The sequence below is a fragment of the Capricornis sumatraensis genome, chromosome X, assembly GCF_032405125.1.
Source record: "Capricornis sumatraensis isolate serow.1 chromosome X, serow.2, whole genome shotgun sequence".
NCBI classification, from domain to species: Eukaryota; Metazoa; Chordata; class Mammalia; order Artiodactyla; family Bovidae; genus Capricornis; species Capricornis sumatraensis.
The window spans coordinates 14,163,571-14,180,381 of NC_091092.1; the positions used below are offsets into that span (position 1 = coordinate 14,163,571).

General features: G+C 41.0%; 1 protein-coding gene across 2 annotated transcripts in view; it reads right to left on the reverse strand.

Annotated features, from left to right (window-relative positions):
- Window positions 1-3,645: 3,645 nt before the first annotated feature.
- Window positions 3,646-16,811, reverse strand: part of MORC4 (MORC family CW-type zinc finger 4) — a 60,738-nt gene continuing 47,572 nt past the window's right edge. The window contains exons 15-17 of one of the 2 annotated variants that reach the window (XM_068962347.1): window positions 5,320-6,013; window positions 4,772-5,017; window positions 3,646-4,427 (exon numbers count right to left, since the gene is read on the reverse strand). In XM_068962347.1, coding sequence (XP_068818448.1) covers window positions 4,347-4,427; window positions 4,772-5,017; window positions 5,320-6,013 — 1,021 coding nt within the window. In that variant the 3' untranslated portion in view covers window positions 3,646-4,346. Of the gene's footprint in view, window positions 4,428-4,733; window positions 5,018-5,319; window positions 6,014-16,811 lie in introns of both variants that reach the window. The other variant, XM_068962346.1, reaches the window with a different exon arrangement.

The following is a 16,811-nucleotide window of genomic DNA, read 5'->3' on the forward strand; positions in this document are numbered from 1 at the left end:
GGAGATAGGAGCAAAACGCACATTCCATCATTAACTTATTCATGAACAACTATTGGTTATCTACTCTATACCAGGTATCATTGGCAAAAACAGGCATGGTCCCTCCCCTCATGGAATTTATTAGTGAGAGGCAGACAGAAACTGGAGAAGGAAATGGCAACCCACTCCAGTACTCTTGCCTGGAAAATACCATGGAGAGAGGAGCCTTGTAGGCTATAGCCCATGGGGTCGCGAAGAGTCGGACACGACTGGGTGACATCACTTCACTTCAGACAGAAACTGTGTTGTGTTCTCCACTGTGAATCACACATCATGCATTATTGGGTAGTAGGTATCCAATAAATATGTTAAATAAATGAAATCAAACAGCCAAATCTATAACAGCAAATTGTGAGAAGTGTTATGGATTAAACAAAACCAGACACGTGACAGAATTGAGTAGACAGAGAAAAATGGCTGCAGGGGAAAGCCTGTCTGAGAAAGCTGACATTTACATAAAGGTCTGAAGGATGAGAAATAGTCAGCCATGCCAAGACTGGAGATATGAGCATTCAGAGAGGAAATAGTCTGGGGAAAGGCTCTACTGAAGCAAGAGCCTGAACTATTTCTGGGGGAAGACCACCGTGAGCAAGAGGAAAAGTGAGATAGGATGGATGAAGAGTTGGAAGACACTAAGTAGAAGCAGCAGGCAGGGGTCTTCATCGGACATTGTAAGGAGTGAGAATTTTATTCTAAGTGCAATGAGAAAGGGCTTTAAACAGGGAGCCATGTATTCTGACTTGTATTTTTTTTTTTAATCACTCTGGTTGCAGTGTAAGACAATTGTGGGAACAAAAATGAAAGCAAGGAACCAGTTAGGAGCTGCAGGCGCTAGTGGTAAAGAACCTGCCTGCTAATGCAAGAGACGTTAAGAGACATGGGTTCAATCCCTGGGTCGGGAAGATCCCCTGGAGGAGGGCATGGCAACCCACTTGCTTAGAGGATGCCATGGACAGAGGAGCCTGGTGGGCTATAGTCCATAGGATTGCAGAGAGTCGGACAGGACTGAAGTGACTAAGCAGAAGAACACATGGAAGACGATAGTAGTTTGGACTAAGCAGATGTAGTAAATATGAGTGGAGTCAAGATATACTCTGAAGACAGAATTGACAGACTTTCTGACAGACTGGATGTGTAGGACTAAAGGAGGAAAATTGAGGATAACTTCCAGGTTTCTAGCTTAAGCAACTGAGTGGGTGGAGGTGCCATTTTCTAAAATGAGTAAAATTGGGGGAAGGAACAGTCCCAGAGTGTGTGTGTCACTGTTTAACAGTTTTATTTAAAATGCCTGTGAGACCTGGAAGTGCAAATGTCAAGGAGGCAGTTGACTTTATTAAATGTGGAGCTTTCTAATGGGAAACCTAGGACAAGGTCACTTGTGATAAGAGCCTAAGTGACAACAAATTTCTATGTTCAAAGGAAATTCTTATCTGGCTAGGTTAATCAGAGGAATTTCCAGGAAAGAAGGTGATATTAGAGCCAAAAGAAAGATGATGAAGGAAAATAATCCAGGCAAAAGGAATAGAATGGCAAAGATGGAACAGAAGAAAAATCTCAAGGCAGGTTCAGAAACTGAAAGAGTTCAGCTTGGATGGAACATGGTTTCTGTTTGGAATGTGAGAAGAATCTACTGAGCTTGGTTGAAGTCAGAAGGGAATTTGCATTGCACTCGGTGCACAACTGAAAGCACTCACTAGAACAAGTTGTTGAGCAGAGGCCTAACTCGATGAGGGCATTAAAAGCAATTTAGTGACAGGGAGGCCAGATATGAATCTAGTTCAGTTAGGAAGGCATGAGGTAGTAAGGACCTAATTGTTGACTGTGGAAATGAAAAATTAAAGGGCAAATGTGAGAGATTTTTGTAAGAATTATATTAACCTGACAGGATAGCCAGGAGAAGGCAAACAATTTTTTTTTTGCCTCCACAGTACATCATAATCTCTGATAAGGCTGGGTGACACTGTTCAAGATCTCCACTGCCTCATTTAACTTTGGTTAAAGGGACTTCGTGCTGGTATGGTTTCATTGTAAATGGGCAACAGAGGGGTAGCTCTATTGTAGAGACTGAACTCACAGAGCTAACTGTTGTTGGAAGGAGCAGTTTGGGGTTGAGACCACAGATTAGCACACGGTCTGAGAGTAAGCACAAGTAGAGTTGAATGGTTCCACCCTTTTCATTCTAAAGCCCAACTGCCTGTACTCTTTCATATTTCACCCCATTGCTGACCCCGCCCCCCCGCCCCACCCCACCCCACCCCACCCCACCCCACCCCACACGCATGCACGCCACATTCTCTCTCAGGCTGAATCTTCAATGCTCTGAATCTTCCCCTATACCACTCTCCCCTCATATTGTCCCTCTCTGTGCAAAGTCCCACTGTTTCACAGCCCTCATCTGAAGAGCAAGTATCCCTGAGAGAGTGGCTGAAAGTACCACCTGCCTTCCCTCAGTACATTAGACAACCGGGGCCTTTCATATCATAGTCTGACATAAGAATTCATCATTTGGCAGCAAGAGCAGCAGTGAGGTAAGGGAAGAGGGCAGGGCTATCATTAAGCACCCATTCTATGGGTGAAGTGCACCTCTAGTCTCCTCTTACTTCCTTGCAGTCCCACAAGTATCTATGATGGCTCTCCTGAATTTCAAAAAAGTTAAAATAAGTTTGGGAGAGTCTTGTGAAGTAACCGCAGAGGAGAAATAAAATGAACATCCAAAACCTCCTTCAGGACTTGCTAATCCTTTGCAACTGCTTGATCCCACCTCTCTATAATTTCTTCATTATTTCCTATTTTTCACTGTTTGTATATTTTTACATGTTCATTGGTCAATGTCTTTTGAAGACTACCTTTAACTCTTTGGAGAGTATGCACTATACCAATACAATAAAGAAAAGAATAAATAAAATGTCTACTTTACAGGAGTATGTTTCACTATTTCTGATAATATGAGATCTATCCTTCACTCAGCAGTACTCTGAAGCGTAGGTAGGAGGTGGATTCTGAGGGATATCAAATAGACGTCACTGTTCTAAAATATCTCCCCACTTAACCTTAGAGCCCACAGGCGTGGTGATATGCGTTTTAAAAATTGGAGCCTTGAAGATTTCTTTTTCAAGAATTCCTTATTAAAATGCAAACGTCACAGAGGAGGGTGGGTAGATGGGTCATGATTTAACCTTGAAAGTTACTCAGTAATGTCTGACTCTTTGCAACCCCATGGACTATACAGTCTGTGGAATTCTCCAGGCCAGAATACTGGAGTAGGTAGCCTTTCCCTTCTCCAGGGGATCTGTCCAACCCAGGGGTCGAACTCAGGTCTCCTGCATTGCAGACAGATTCTTTACCAGCTGAGCCACAAGGGATTTAACCTTATTTCCCTTATATTAACCCATCACTCCTACAAGTCACATTTTTTACATTCCAGCTTTTTCCATGCTTTCTTTCATGTTTTTCCAGAGGTAATACTAAATACAACATAAATTATAAGTATAAAAATTACCTTATATTTTCACACAGTCTCTTACTTGATATCTAAATCCAAGCCTATTCATTTAAAAAATGATTTATTTTTTTCCAATTTAAGAAGAATAACAGGTTTATAGTAGAAAATTTGAAAAAGGTAGGAAGACAGGAAAAAGAAACAAGTGTCAACCACAGTCCTACCATGTAAAGAACAGCCATTGTTAACAGTGCTGTCATGCCTATTCTTTCAGCAAAACTTACTAAGGCCCCATTTCTGATATGATGCCTTCCTTGCCCTTCCTTCTCCAGAACTTCTCTATCATGTTTGTTCCACTCATTTGTACAAGTCTGTTAACTTGGTGTGGGTTTTGTGTTTCCAACTAGAATGTTAGGTCCTTGAAGGCTGAAACTATGAGTTATACTTCTTCACTCATCCTCAAACACCTGGTACATTGGACCCAATATTTGCTGACTGATTTAAGTTAAATGAATACAAATCATATCAGAAAGAATATGAAATAGGCCAAGTATCTGAGTCATTAAAGCTTTCTGGTCACCTGGTTTGGTGATGACTGCTTGTCTGTTCCTGGAACTCTTGAAGTCTATTAAGCCTCTTTTTCTACACCAAGACTGTGCAAAAAGCAGGCTGATTAAGAGCCAGGATTACTCGATTCTCCTTGTGAAGCATAAGGATGAGAGAGAGGGAGACAGCAAGCGAGAGAGGGAGGGAGGAAAGGAGGGGGTAGAGAAGGGGATATAGAGTATCTGGTGCTCAGTCCAGTATGTGATTTGCCTCCAGCACTGTATACAGGATCCCATCCACTTGTTCTGAGTCAAACCCGATCTCACGAAGCTCCAAGTGAGGGAGGACAGAAGTAAGGAGATAGCTGACGTGGATACGCAGCCGCGTAAGCTTTGCCAAAGCCCTGTATGATGGAGTGAGGGACAGAAGAGATGACATGAGGTCATTAGCCAACAGAACAAAATGAAGCTCCTTCAAAATGGGCCTACATTTCTCAACAATTATGTTTCCATTAGCTAGAAAGAAAGAAGAAAGCACAATGCCACCAAGCACTGGGAGATTGGCTGCAGCTCTCTAAGTGACTGCTCAATCCTTGGTGGCCTAGGAATTAATTAAGGCTTCTTCTCTTATCTATGATCAGTAACCGGGGGTCCTACGGGAGGCTTCCCATTAGCACTCACAAGCTGATAACTAAACCCTAGTAATTAACCTTTCTAGGTCATCTCCCTCTGGGGTCCGGTAGGAGACCTGAGCCTTCTGCAGCACTTCCAGGTGTATCTCTGTCTCCTTCAGTTTCTCTTTTAGTTCCTGCTTCTCCTCTTTGGTTCTTTCCAGCTCAGCTTTCAGAATCTGGAATTCAGCTTGGCGATAGCCCATGTGTTTCTTGCTCCAATACAAGCCTTCCGTCTCCTGGGTACTATAGGTTACCAATTCATGTTGGACTTTCTTGAATTTGGAATGCCAATGATTCCTCTCCTGTTCCAGCTCCTCCACCTGCAGTCCAAGAAACAGAAATTCAAAGACCCCACATTTCACTGAAAGCTAAAGAGTGCCCCCAGGTTTCCTGAACGTATTCACCCTGTGATTCCCCTAAATGTTTATGGACCTTTTCTTCTGTTTATGGACCTTTTCAAATCCCAAATATGGGAGGGAAGCCCATTAGGGTTCACTTGATCTGAGATGTACCACAGAATCATTCAATGGCTTACTGTTTACACATGAGATCATCAGTTCTATGTCTCTGGTCCCTTGATTACAATAGCCTCTCATTCCCAGTAGTAAGATGTTACCCTAACCTTTTGCTGGAACATATTCCTTTCCGCCAAAACACGTTCCAATTTTTCTGCGGTTCTCTTCAGTTCTTCTAGCTCTCTTTGGTTCTTCATCTTTGGTATATTATGACCGCTACTCTCCTCGTAGCCTCTTCCTTTCTCTGCAATAGCTGCAGCAGGAGCTGGAGCAGAGGCCACAGAAGAATAAGGCACCGGATTTAAGGATTCAGCTGCTTTTCTTCTCTCAGCAAGCTCCTCTCTGTTAAAAGGGATCAGCTGAATGGGAGCTCCTGAATCTCTAATACCTTTTGCAACACCGACAACAGCTACAAAAGGTCCCTTGCTCACTTCTTCCTTGTTTACATGTGTGTTGCCTCTGTTAGAATCTTCTGCCACCAATCGGGGCATTTGATCTTCTAACTCTTCAGGGAGCAAGGAACCCTGGTGTTGGTCCTGGGCCCCCGAATACAGAACTGAGGCCTCCCTACTCTGACTGGTACTCTTGATTGCTTCTGGGTACTCTGGGGAAAGGTACGGTGGTGTGCTTCTCTCAGAGCTGGTCTTCTCACGGCTGTTCTCCCCTTCTGGGTTGGCAACTGCTGCCTCCACTCTCCTGTAAGGGCCAGGCATGGAATAATCTAGAGGAGGTGTTGTCATCTCATTCTGGAGCCTTCTTCGTTTCTCCACAGGTTCCTCACCTAGGATCCATTTGTATTTACTGCAAGAAGAAGAGGAAATTCAATTTTAAGCCATCACAAAGAAGCTAAGTATATTCTTATTCTATGGAGGATATGATATATCTTATCCTATGGACACAGACATTCATCTTCAAATTTCCTATATTACAACCGACTCTAGCTGTTATTCACAGATCATTTCATGTTAGCAATACATTTTTACCCCCAAACCCCAACCCCTTCACTCATGCAATTTGCTGAGATAGTGATGTGTCTGTCTTAAGAGAGCAGAGAAATGGAGAGGTATGAAGAAAGTCAGCATCTGAATATAGCAGGACTAGGCTGACCTCGGTAAAATTTCTGAAAATAGGATTGAAACTAGCCTGACTTAGAAGTTTCTGAAAGGCAAGTGAAGGAAGAAAACCAAAAAAGTACACATGCAAAATCCCCTAACAAGAGAATGGAAAAAAGGTCATAAAAAGCCTCGTGGAGTCAGTGGAGGAGACCGAGCCAGCTCGTTAATTTTAAAGTGTCACAAAAACCTTCTAGTATCAAAGACTTATGAACATTTTTATATTGCAATGGGACACCACACAGTGCCTTTGCCAGCCAACTGGATTGTGGCTATTGCCCATCATCCACTTGTAAAAGTTAATTAAAATACAGGGCCCTAGTCAGAAACAAAGAAACCGAATCAGCTAGTTCAAGTCATTCCCCACTTAGGGCTAAAGAATTCCCCTCTGTCCGGGCAAACAGGCACGCCCTCAATTCTTCAGGGAAATTTAGGACAGTGACTCAAATCACCTTCCATTTCTGGCTGCCATATACAATAATGGTTGAAGGAACTAATAACAACAACAAGAAAAACAGATGCCACCAAAATCTATAGGCAATTTTATATCAAGCAGGAGGATGGGATAACTATGCTTCTCTCTCTCCAGAAAAATCAAGAAATTTCAAGGTAAAAATTAACTTTCAAGTTTTCAATGAGAAAGAGCCAGGCATGTTATTGGCCATCATAGCTCAAGGCTGCCCGTGTCTCTCTGCCAATTTCAGAGAACATCTGTAAAACATCTCAAACCTTAGCTTCTTAGAATGCCCTAAATGTTCTTCAAAACTTGTGTTTGCCCAGAAATAAAACTGGTCTGTCATCTCAAGAGGGCTTCCCTGGTGGCTCAGATGGTAAAGAATCCACCTGCAGTGCAGGAGACCCAACTTCAATCCCTGGGTTGGGAAGATCCCCTGGAGAAAGGAATGGCTACACATTTCAGTATTCTTGACTGGAGAATTCCATGGACATAAGAGCCTGGTGGGCTACAGTCATCTTAATAAGATCTTGTTGTATCAGCCTTAAGGGGAAAACAAAAGGCCTTAGGGACTATGTAAGAACAAATGCATTCATCTTTAAACATGTGTAGGGCCACTGTAGATGGTCCATTTAGCTGCAGCACTGAGGATGATAGAACAAGAAGCTTGCAGGTATGATGGAAGCATATATGATACCAGATAGCAACCACAAAGTTTTACAAAAGGCAATTAACGTCAAAGTATTCTTTTCATTTTCCTACTTCAAAAGTTCTGTCTTTAGTTATCCTCTTTTCTCGCTACACTTCTTTTCTTTGGTAATCTCATACGATCTTTTGGCTCTAACTTCTAAAAGATAACTTCCAAGTGGTGTTCCCAGCCCAGAATCTCCAGTTCTGAATTTCTGACTACCTGTTACACACTTTTATTTTTCTGGAGGTCCCACTGGTATCTCATTCAGTATGTATAAAACTCTCTTTCACCTTCAAACCTGCTCCCTCTACTAAGTTTCCTATTTGTGTTACGACATCAACAAACTCTCAGTAATTTTATATGGTTCTACCACTATCAATACTCAAGTTCAAGCTCTCATTACCTTTCCTGCGCTATTGCAATGGCTTTTCCAGTCTCCCCTTGTCACACCTCCAGATCACCCACTGCCAAGTTAATCTTCCAAAGGCATTGCTCCAATCATGTTACCTCCCTAATTGCAATCTTTAGGTATAATTCCCCACAACATAAAGTTCAAATATCTTGGCTTGGTATTCAAGCTTTTCCATTCCAAAACACAGGGAACATTTACTGAGCACTTACTCTGTGCCAGTTTGGTGAGTCAATGTGTATGAGGAGATACTTTTATCTTCATTTTAAAAAGACAATGCTCAGGCCTAGAGAGGTTAAATAACTTTCTGAAAGTCATGTAGCTAGTAAGTGACAGAACTGGGACTTAATTTGGCCCTAGCTTTCTCTCTTACTACTTCCCTTCAAAGACACCAGCCAAACAGAATGCCCCACGATTTCTCAGACTGCTTCTTTTGATTGAAACACACTTCTCAACACAAGACAATTCAAATGCCACTTTTGAATTCCCATAGCACTTTAGCACTCTCAGTATAATAAATATAATACAATACAATAAATATATATTGCTTTCTACTGTGTATGTGTACTGCAGGTTTCCCACTAAAGTATAAACTCCTTAACAGAAGGTAGCTTAACTAACTGTGCTACATGGGGATGAGGGAACAAAACTTTGCAAATAAGAGGCAATCCAAAAGGAACTATGATGTTAATGAGAGACAGTGAATGGGTTTTACTTATTGGCTCTGTAAATACTTCTGATTCTTCCCACTAGGAATCAACTCTTATTCTAGATCTGAATTCACTGGTTTAGTAAAGATTAATTCAGGGTTTACATACCAGGGATTATTTTCCAACTACATAGTTTCTTCTCATTTTTTTTCTTTCTGTCATATTTCTCCATTGGTTGCCTGCAGAGAAGCCAGCTGATGTTTTGATAGGGACTGCACTGAATCCGTAGCTCAGTTTGGAGAGTACTGCTATCTTAACAACACTAAGTCTGCTGACCCACAAATATGAAATTCGTTTTCATTTTAGGCTTTCTTATTCTCATGTAAAAGACACTTACTCCTTGGAAGAAAAGTTATGACCACCTAAACAGCATATTAAAAAGCAGAGACATTACTTTGCCAACAAAGGTCCGTCTAGTCAAGGCTATGGTTTTTCCAGTAGTCATGTATGGATATGAGAGTTGGACTATAAAAAAAGCTGAGCAACGAATTGATGCTTTTGGACTGTGGTGTTGGAGAAGACTCTTGAGAGTCCCTTGGACTGCAAGGAGATTAAAACCATTCCATCCTGAAAGAAATCAGTCCTGAATATTCACTGGAAGAACTGATGGTCACTGACTCGATGGACGTGAATCTGAGCGAGCTCCGGGAGCTGATGATGGACAGGGAGGCCTGGCATGCTGCAGTCCATGGGGTCGCAAAGAGTCGGACACAACTGAGCAATTGAACTGAATTCTCATTTAACAATATTTTGTAGTTTTCAGTGTACAAGTCTAGCTTGTACTTCCGTTAAATTTGTTAATCCTCTATTTTTGAGGCTACTATAAATGAAGCTAGTATAAAACTTCTCCTCCTGCTGGGAGAGATTGAAGGCAGGAGGAGAAGGGGCCAACAGAGGATGAGATGGTTGAATGGTATCACCAACTCGATGAATATGAGCTTGAGTAAGCTCTGGGAGTTGGTGATGGACAGGGAAGCCTGGAATGCTGCAGTCCATGGGGTGGCAAAGAGTCGGACATGACTGAGTGACTGAACTGAACTATAAATGGAATTGCTTTATTAAATGTTTTTTTCTTAATTTTTGCTGTTCTTTTCAAAGATCCAACCTTTGGTTTCACTGATTTTTCTATTGTTTTTCTATTCTCCATTTCATTTTCATTCTGATATTTCCTTCTTTCTGCTTGATTTGGGGTTAGCTTGCTCTCATATCTTTAGTTTCTTAAGATGGAAGTTTAGGTTAACAATTTGAGATACTTCTTCAATTTTAATATAAGCATTTACAGATATAATTTCCCCTCTGAATACTTCTTCAGCTTCAAGTTGTAATTTTTTGTATATTTTATTTTCATCTTAAGGTATTTTCTAATTTTCCTTGTGACTTCTTCTTTTACTCATTTTTAAAATTTTGGAGCATGGTATTTAATTTCTACATATTTGTGAATTTCCCAAATTTCCTTCTGTTGCTGATTTCTAATTTAATTGCTATGGTTGCAGAATATCCTTTATATGATGTCAACCCTTTAAAATTTGTTGAGGCTTGTTTTATGGTCTAACATCAGGTCTATTCTGGAGAATATTCCATGGGCACTTGAGAATAATATTTACTATGCTGTTTGGGGGTGAATTGTTCTGCATGTATCTGTCAGGTCCAGTTGGCTTATAGCATTCTTCAACCCTTCTATTTTGATCTTTTACCCATTATTGAAAGTGGCATACTGAAGTTTCCAACTGTTACTGTTAAACTGCCTATTTCTCCCTTCAGTTCTGTCTACTTTTGCTTCATGCATTTTTTGGGCTCTGTTGTTAGGTCCGTATATGGGTATAATTTTTGTATCTTCCTAATGGACTTTATCAATATGAAATGTCCCTCTTTATATCTGATAACATTTTCTGTTTAAAGTCTATTAGTTTGTCTGATATTAGTACAGCCACTCTTGTTCTTTATAGTTGCTGTATATACAGTATGTCTCTTTTCATCTTTTAACTTTCAACCTATTTGTATCTCTGAACATAAAATATATAGATATTATATTTGTGTGAAGAAATCCAATTGGATAATCTCCAGCTTTTGATTGGATTGTTTAATCTTATCACATTTAATGTTATTATTGATATGTTAGAATTGATGTCCATTATTTGGTTTTCTGCTCTCTCTATATATATGTCATGGTTTCCTTCTTCCTTTACTGTTGCTCTTTTCATGTTATGTGGGTATTTTCTAGTTTAACATTTACAAATCTAATAATATATTACTATAATTATTACTTTATGTAATGTTAGGTCTTTTGAGGAAGCTAAGAGAAGAAAGTAGAGCAAGGACATATTTATAGTTTGTTAAATTAACCTTATCTTTCCATTTTAAATTTTAATTTCTTACTATGGATGTGAGTTACCATCTGGTATTATTTCCTCACTCCAATACAGCTTTGCTCCCACCCACTTCTTTTATGCTATTATTGGCAAATATTTTATATCTGTAGATAATCCCAACAATAAAATTATATATATCTATGAAATTATATACATATATATATTGTTTATGCAATTATTCTTTTAATCAGTTAAGAACAGAAAGAGGAAGAAACATGCCACTGTATTTGGATGTGAGAGTTGAACTATAAAGAAAGCTGAGCACCGAAGAATTGATGCTTTTGAACTGTGGTGCTGGAGAAGACTCTTGAGAGTCCCTTGAACTGCAAGAAGGTCCAACCAGTCCATCCTAAAGGAAATCAGTCCTGAATATTCATTGGAAGGACTGATGCTGAAACTCCAATATTTGGCCGCCTAATGCAAAGAACTGACTCATTTGAAAAGACCCTGATGCTGGGAAAGATTGAAGATGGGAGGAGAAGGGGATGGCAGAGGATGAGATGGTTGGATGGTATCACTGACTCAGTGGACATGAGTTTGAGTCAATTCTGGGAGTTGGTGATGGACAGAGAGACCTGGCATGCTCAGTCCATGGGGTTGCAAAGAGTCAAACATGACTGAGCAACTGAACTGAACTGATTATCTTTTCATAATAAATTATAGTTATCATTGCCAGTACTGTTTTTTCCTGCAAATTTGAATTACTATTTGGTGTCACTTGCTTCCAAGCTGAAGAACTCTCTTTAGCATTTCTTATATGGCAGTTTTTCTAGAAACAAATTCCATCAGCTTTCATTTATATAAGAATGTACTTATTTTACTTTCATTTTCTAAAAATAGTTTTATTGGATTTATGACTTCTGGTTGAAAGTGTTTCTTCAAGTACTACGAATATGTCATCCCACTGCTCCTGGTTTCCACTGTTTTTGATGAGAAGCCAGGGTTACTGGGGTTCTCTTTTACATGACAAATATTTTTCTTTTCCTGTTTTCAAGATAATTTTCTTTGCCTTTGGCTTTCAATATTTTCACTATATGGCTGTAAATCTTTTTGCATTTATCCTCTTTTGAGTTACTTGAGCTTCTTAAATGTGTAAATTAATGTTTCTCATCAAACTTGGAAAGTTGTCAGCCATTATTTCTTTGAGTATTTTTTCCACCTCTTCTCTTCCCTCTCCTCTCTTTCATGTTCTCCAAATTTGTATATGTCGGTGCACTTAATGGTGTTCTACATTTCTCTGAGGCTCTGAGGCGTTTTCCTTCATATTTTTTCTCTCTGTTCTCCAGAAAGCATAATCTATAAAATCTGTCATTGGTATATTTTCAAGTTTGCTGATTCTCCTGCCAATTGTAATGTACTGTTAAGTCCCTTTAGTGAAATATTCACATTAGTTTTTGTCCATTTTACCTCAAGAATTTACATTTGGTTCTTTTTAAACATAATTTCTGTCCCTTTTACTAATATTCTGCAGTTGATGAAACATGGTCTCCTTTAGTTCTTTGAACATGTTTATAATAGATGCTTTGAAGTCTCTGCTAAATTCAACATCTGGATCTATTTAGGGGCAGTTTCTATTACCTGCTTCCCTCCCATCTCATGTACAGGTCACATTTTTTTTTCTTTGCATGTGTCATAATTTTTTTGTTGACAATCGATATTTTAGATAATATAGTATAGCAAGCAATTTCCACCTCCCTGAATGGCTGTTGCTATTATTTGTTGTTTTTTTTTCTTCCAGTGATTTGGCTGAAATGACTCCATGAAAACTGTTTCCCCTGTAATATACAGCCTCTAATATTCTTGCTCAGATTTCTTCTTGATTTTTATATTTTACCTAACAATCTAGAAGTTACCCTGAGTCAGCATAATTATGCCCCCTTAGCCAGTTAGAGTTTTACCCTTTACCACTGAATGTATGTGTGGCTTGAAGGCCACTATCACAGATCAAAGAATTCACGTTTCCTCCCCCATTCAGCCAGGTAGTTGCAGCTTGGATTTTCCCTCTCCAATCGTTTCTGAGGCAGCACAGCCTTCAGCATGTGCAGTTTCCCAGACTAACAGGGATATCTGTGATTTTACTTTTAAGCCTGGCTTCAAAGGAGTGGCCCCTGGGCCAGTCAGTGCTTGCTTAGAGGGTGTGCTTAAGTGTCTAGCACCAGTGAAACTTCCGCTCTGTTGTTTGATCTGTGTGAGGCTTGGGGACTGCTTGCAAGTTCACCTTGTGTCCTCATTGAGTGTAGTCTCATGTTCACGCACAGCCTTCCTAACCCACAGGGTTGACTATGATCCCAGGAGTGCTTGGATGTCTTTTTGCTTGCTTCTCTCTATTACCAAACTTATGATTTCACAGTCATCTCGCCTGTTGTAACTTATATCATGGAGCTATGATAAAACTGTTCTTAATTTTTCCCCACTAAGATTTCCATTGTCTGACAATGCCCTTAGGAATGGGATTCTCCATGATATGTTCCAAAGTAAGTTCCTTTGGGTAGTACTAAGGAGTTCTTCATCTGTCAGGCCTTCCTCACTCCCTAAACAGAACCTTTGTGCCACCGTGCAGGGTTGACAGCAGGGACAGAGGCCCACTCTCTAAGAGTGAAACCTTTTCTTTACAAATGGGCGCTGGGATGGTTTTTAGCTTGCTCCTTCAGGCATGAACCTCTGCACTAAGCACAGGCGGCTGTGACCGGCCGGCGCACTAAGTGCAGCCGAGAGGAGATACCCTGCGTCCGAGGTCAGGGGCGACGTCTGAGAGGAGCTACCCCATGTCCGAGGCCAGAGATGGTGCCCGAGAGGAGCTACCCCGCGTCCGAGATCAGGGGCGGCGGCTGAGAGGAGCCACCTGGCACCCAAGGCCAGGGGCGGTGGCTGGGAGGAGCCACCCCACGCCCGAGGCCAGGGGCGGCGGCCAGGAGGATCAACCCCACGTCCAAGGAGAGGTGGCTGCCTGGGTGCAGGAGGGCCTAGAGGAGCCATCCCACATTGAAGGTCAGGAAGGGCGGCAGTGAGGAGACACCCCTCATCCAAGGTAATGAGCAGTGGCTGCGCTGAAGAGATACCCCATGCCCAAGGTAAGAGAAACCCAAGTAAGATGGTACGTGTTGCAAGAGGGCATCAGAGGGCAGACACACTGAAACCATACTCACAGAAAACTAGTCAATCTAATCACACTAGGACCACAGCCTTGTCTAACTCAATGAAACTAAACCTGCCCGTGGGGTAACCCAAGATGGGTGGGTCATGGTGGAGAGGTCTGACAGATTGTGGTCCACTGGAGAAGGGAATGGCAAACCACTTCAGTATTCTTGCCTTGAGAACTCCATGAACAGTATGAAAAGGCAAAATGATAGGATACTGAAAGAGGAACTCCACAGGTCATTAGGTACCCAATATGTTACTGGAGATCAGTGGAGAAATAACTCCAGAAAGAATGAAGGGATGGAGCCACCAAAGCAAAAACAATACCCAGCTGTGGATGTGACTGGTGATAGAAGCAAGGTCCAATGCTGTAAAGAGCAATATTGCATAGGAACCTGGAATGTCAGGTCCATGAATCAAGCCAAATTGGAAGTGGTCAAACAAGAGATGGCAAGAGTGAACGTCGACATTCTAGGAATCAGTGAACTAAAATGGACTGGAACGGGTGAATTTAACTCAGATGACCATTATACCTACTACTGCGGGCAGGAATCCCTCAGAAGAAATGGAGTAGCCATCATGGTCAACAAAAGAGTCCAAAATGCAGTACTTGGATGCAATCTCAAAAACGACAGAATGATCTCTGTTCGTTTCCAAGGCAAACCATTCAATATCACAGTAATCCAAGTCTATGCCCCAAACAGTAACTCTGAAGAAACTGAAGTTGAATGGTTCTATGAAGACCTACAAGACCTTTTAGAACTAACACCCAAAAAAGATGTCCTTTTCATTATAGGGGACTGGAATGCAAAAGTAGGAAGTCAAGAAACACCTGGAGAAAGAGGCAAATTTGGCCTTGGAATACAGAATGAAGCAGGGCAAAGACTAATAGAGTTTTGCCAAGAAAATGCACTGGTCATAGCAAACACCCTCTTCCAACAACACAAGAGAAGACTCTACACATGGACATCACCAGATGGTCAACACCGAAATCAGACTGATTATATTCTTTGCAGCCAAAGATGGAGAAGCTCTATACAGTCAACAAAAACAAGACCAGGAGCTGACTGTGACTCAGATCATGAACTCCTTATTACCAAATTCAGACTCAAATTGAAGAAAGTAGGGAAAACTGCTAGACCATTCAGGTATGACCTAAATCAAATCCCTTATGATTATATAGTAGAAGTGAGAAATAGATTTAAGGGCTTAGATCTGATAGATAGAGTGCCTAATGAACTATGGACAGAGGTTCATGACATTGTACAGGAGACAGGGATCAAGACCACCCCCATGGAAAAGAAATGCACAAAAGCAAAATGGCTGTCTGGGGAGGCCTTACAAATAGCTGTGAAAAGAAGGGAAGTGAAAAGCAAAGGAGAACAGGAAAGATATAAGCATCTGAATGCAGAGTTCCAAAGAATAGCAAGAAGAGAAAAGAAAGCCTTCTTCAGCAATCAATGCAAAGAAATAGAGGAAAACAACAGAATGGGAAAGACTAGAGATCTCTTCAAGAAAATTAGAGATACCAAGGGAACATTTCATGCAAAGATGGGCTCGATAAAGGACAATAATGGTATGGACCTAACAGAAGCAGAAGATATTAAGAAGAGGTGGCAAGAATACACAGAACTGTAGAAAAAAGATCTTCATGACCCGGATAATCACGATGGTGTGATCACTCAGCTAGAGCCAGACATCCTGGAATGTGAAGTCAAGTGGGTCTTAGAAAGCATCACTATGAACAAAGCTAGTGGAGGTGATGGAATTCCAGTTGAGCTGTTTCAAATCCTGAAAGATGATGCTGTGAAAGTGCTGCACTCAATATGCCAGCAAATTTGGAAAACTCAGCAGTGGCCACAGGACTGGAAAAGGTCAGTTTTCATTCCAATCCCAAAGAAAGGCAATGCCAAAGAATGCTCAAACTACCACACAATTGTACTCATCTCACATGCTAGTAAAGTAATGCTCAAAATTCTCCAAGCCAGGCTTCAGCAATACGTGACCCGTGAACTCCCTGATGTTCAAGCTGGTTTTAGAAAAGGGAGAGGAACCAGAGATCAAATTGCCAACATCCGCTGGATCATGGAAAAAGCAAGAGAGTTCCAGAAAAACATTTATTTCTGCTTTATTGACTATGCCAAGCCTTTGACTGTGTGGATCACAATAAAATGTGGAAAATTCTGAAAGAGATGAGAATACCAGACCACCTGACCTGCCTCTTGAGAAATCTGTATGCAGGTCAGGAAGCAACAGTTAGAACTGGACATGGAACAACAGACTGGTTCCAAATAGGAAAAGGAGTACGTCAAGGCTGTCTATTGTCACCCTGCTTATTTAACTTATATGCAGAGTACATCATGAGAAATGCTTGACAGGAAGAAACACAAGCTGGAATCAAGATTGCTGGGAGAAATATCAATAACCTCAGATATGCAGATGACACCACCCTTATGGCAGAAAGTGAAGAGGAGCTAAAAAGCCTCTTGATGAAAGTGAAAGAGGAGAGTGAAAAAGTTGGCTTAAAGCTCGACATTCAGAAAACGAAAATCATGGCATCCGGTCCCATCACTTCATGGGAAATAGATGGGGAAACAGTGGAAACAGTGTCAGACTTTATTTTTTGGGCTCCAAAATCACTGCAGATGGTGACTGCAGCCATGAAATTAAAAGACGCTTACTCCTTGGAAGATAAGTTTTGACCAACCTAGATAAC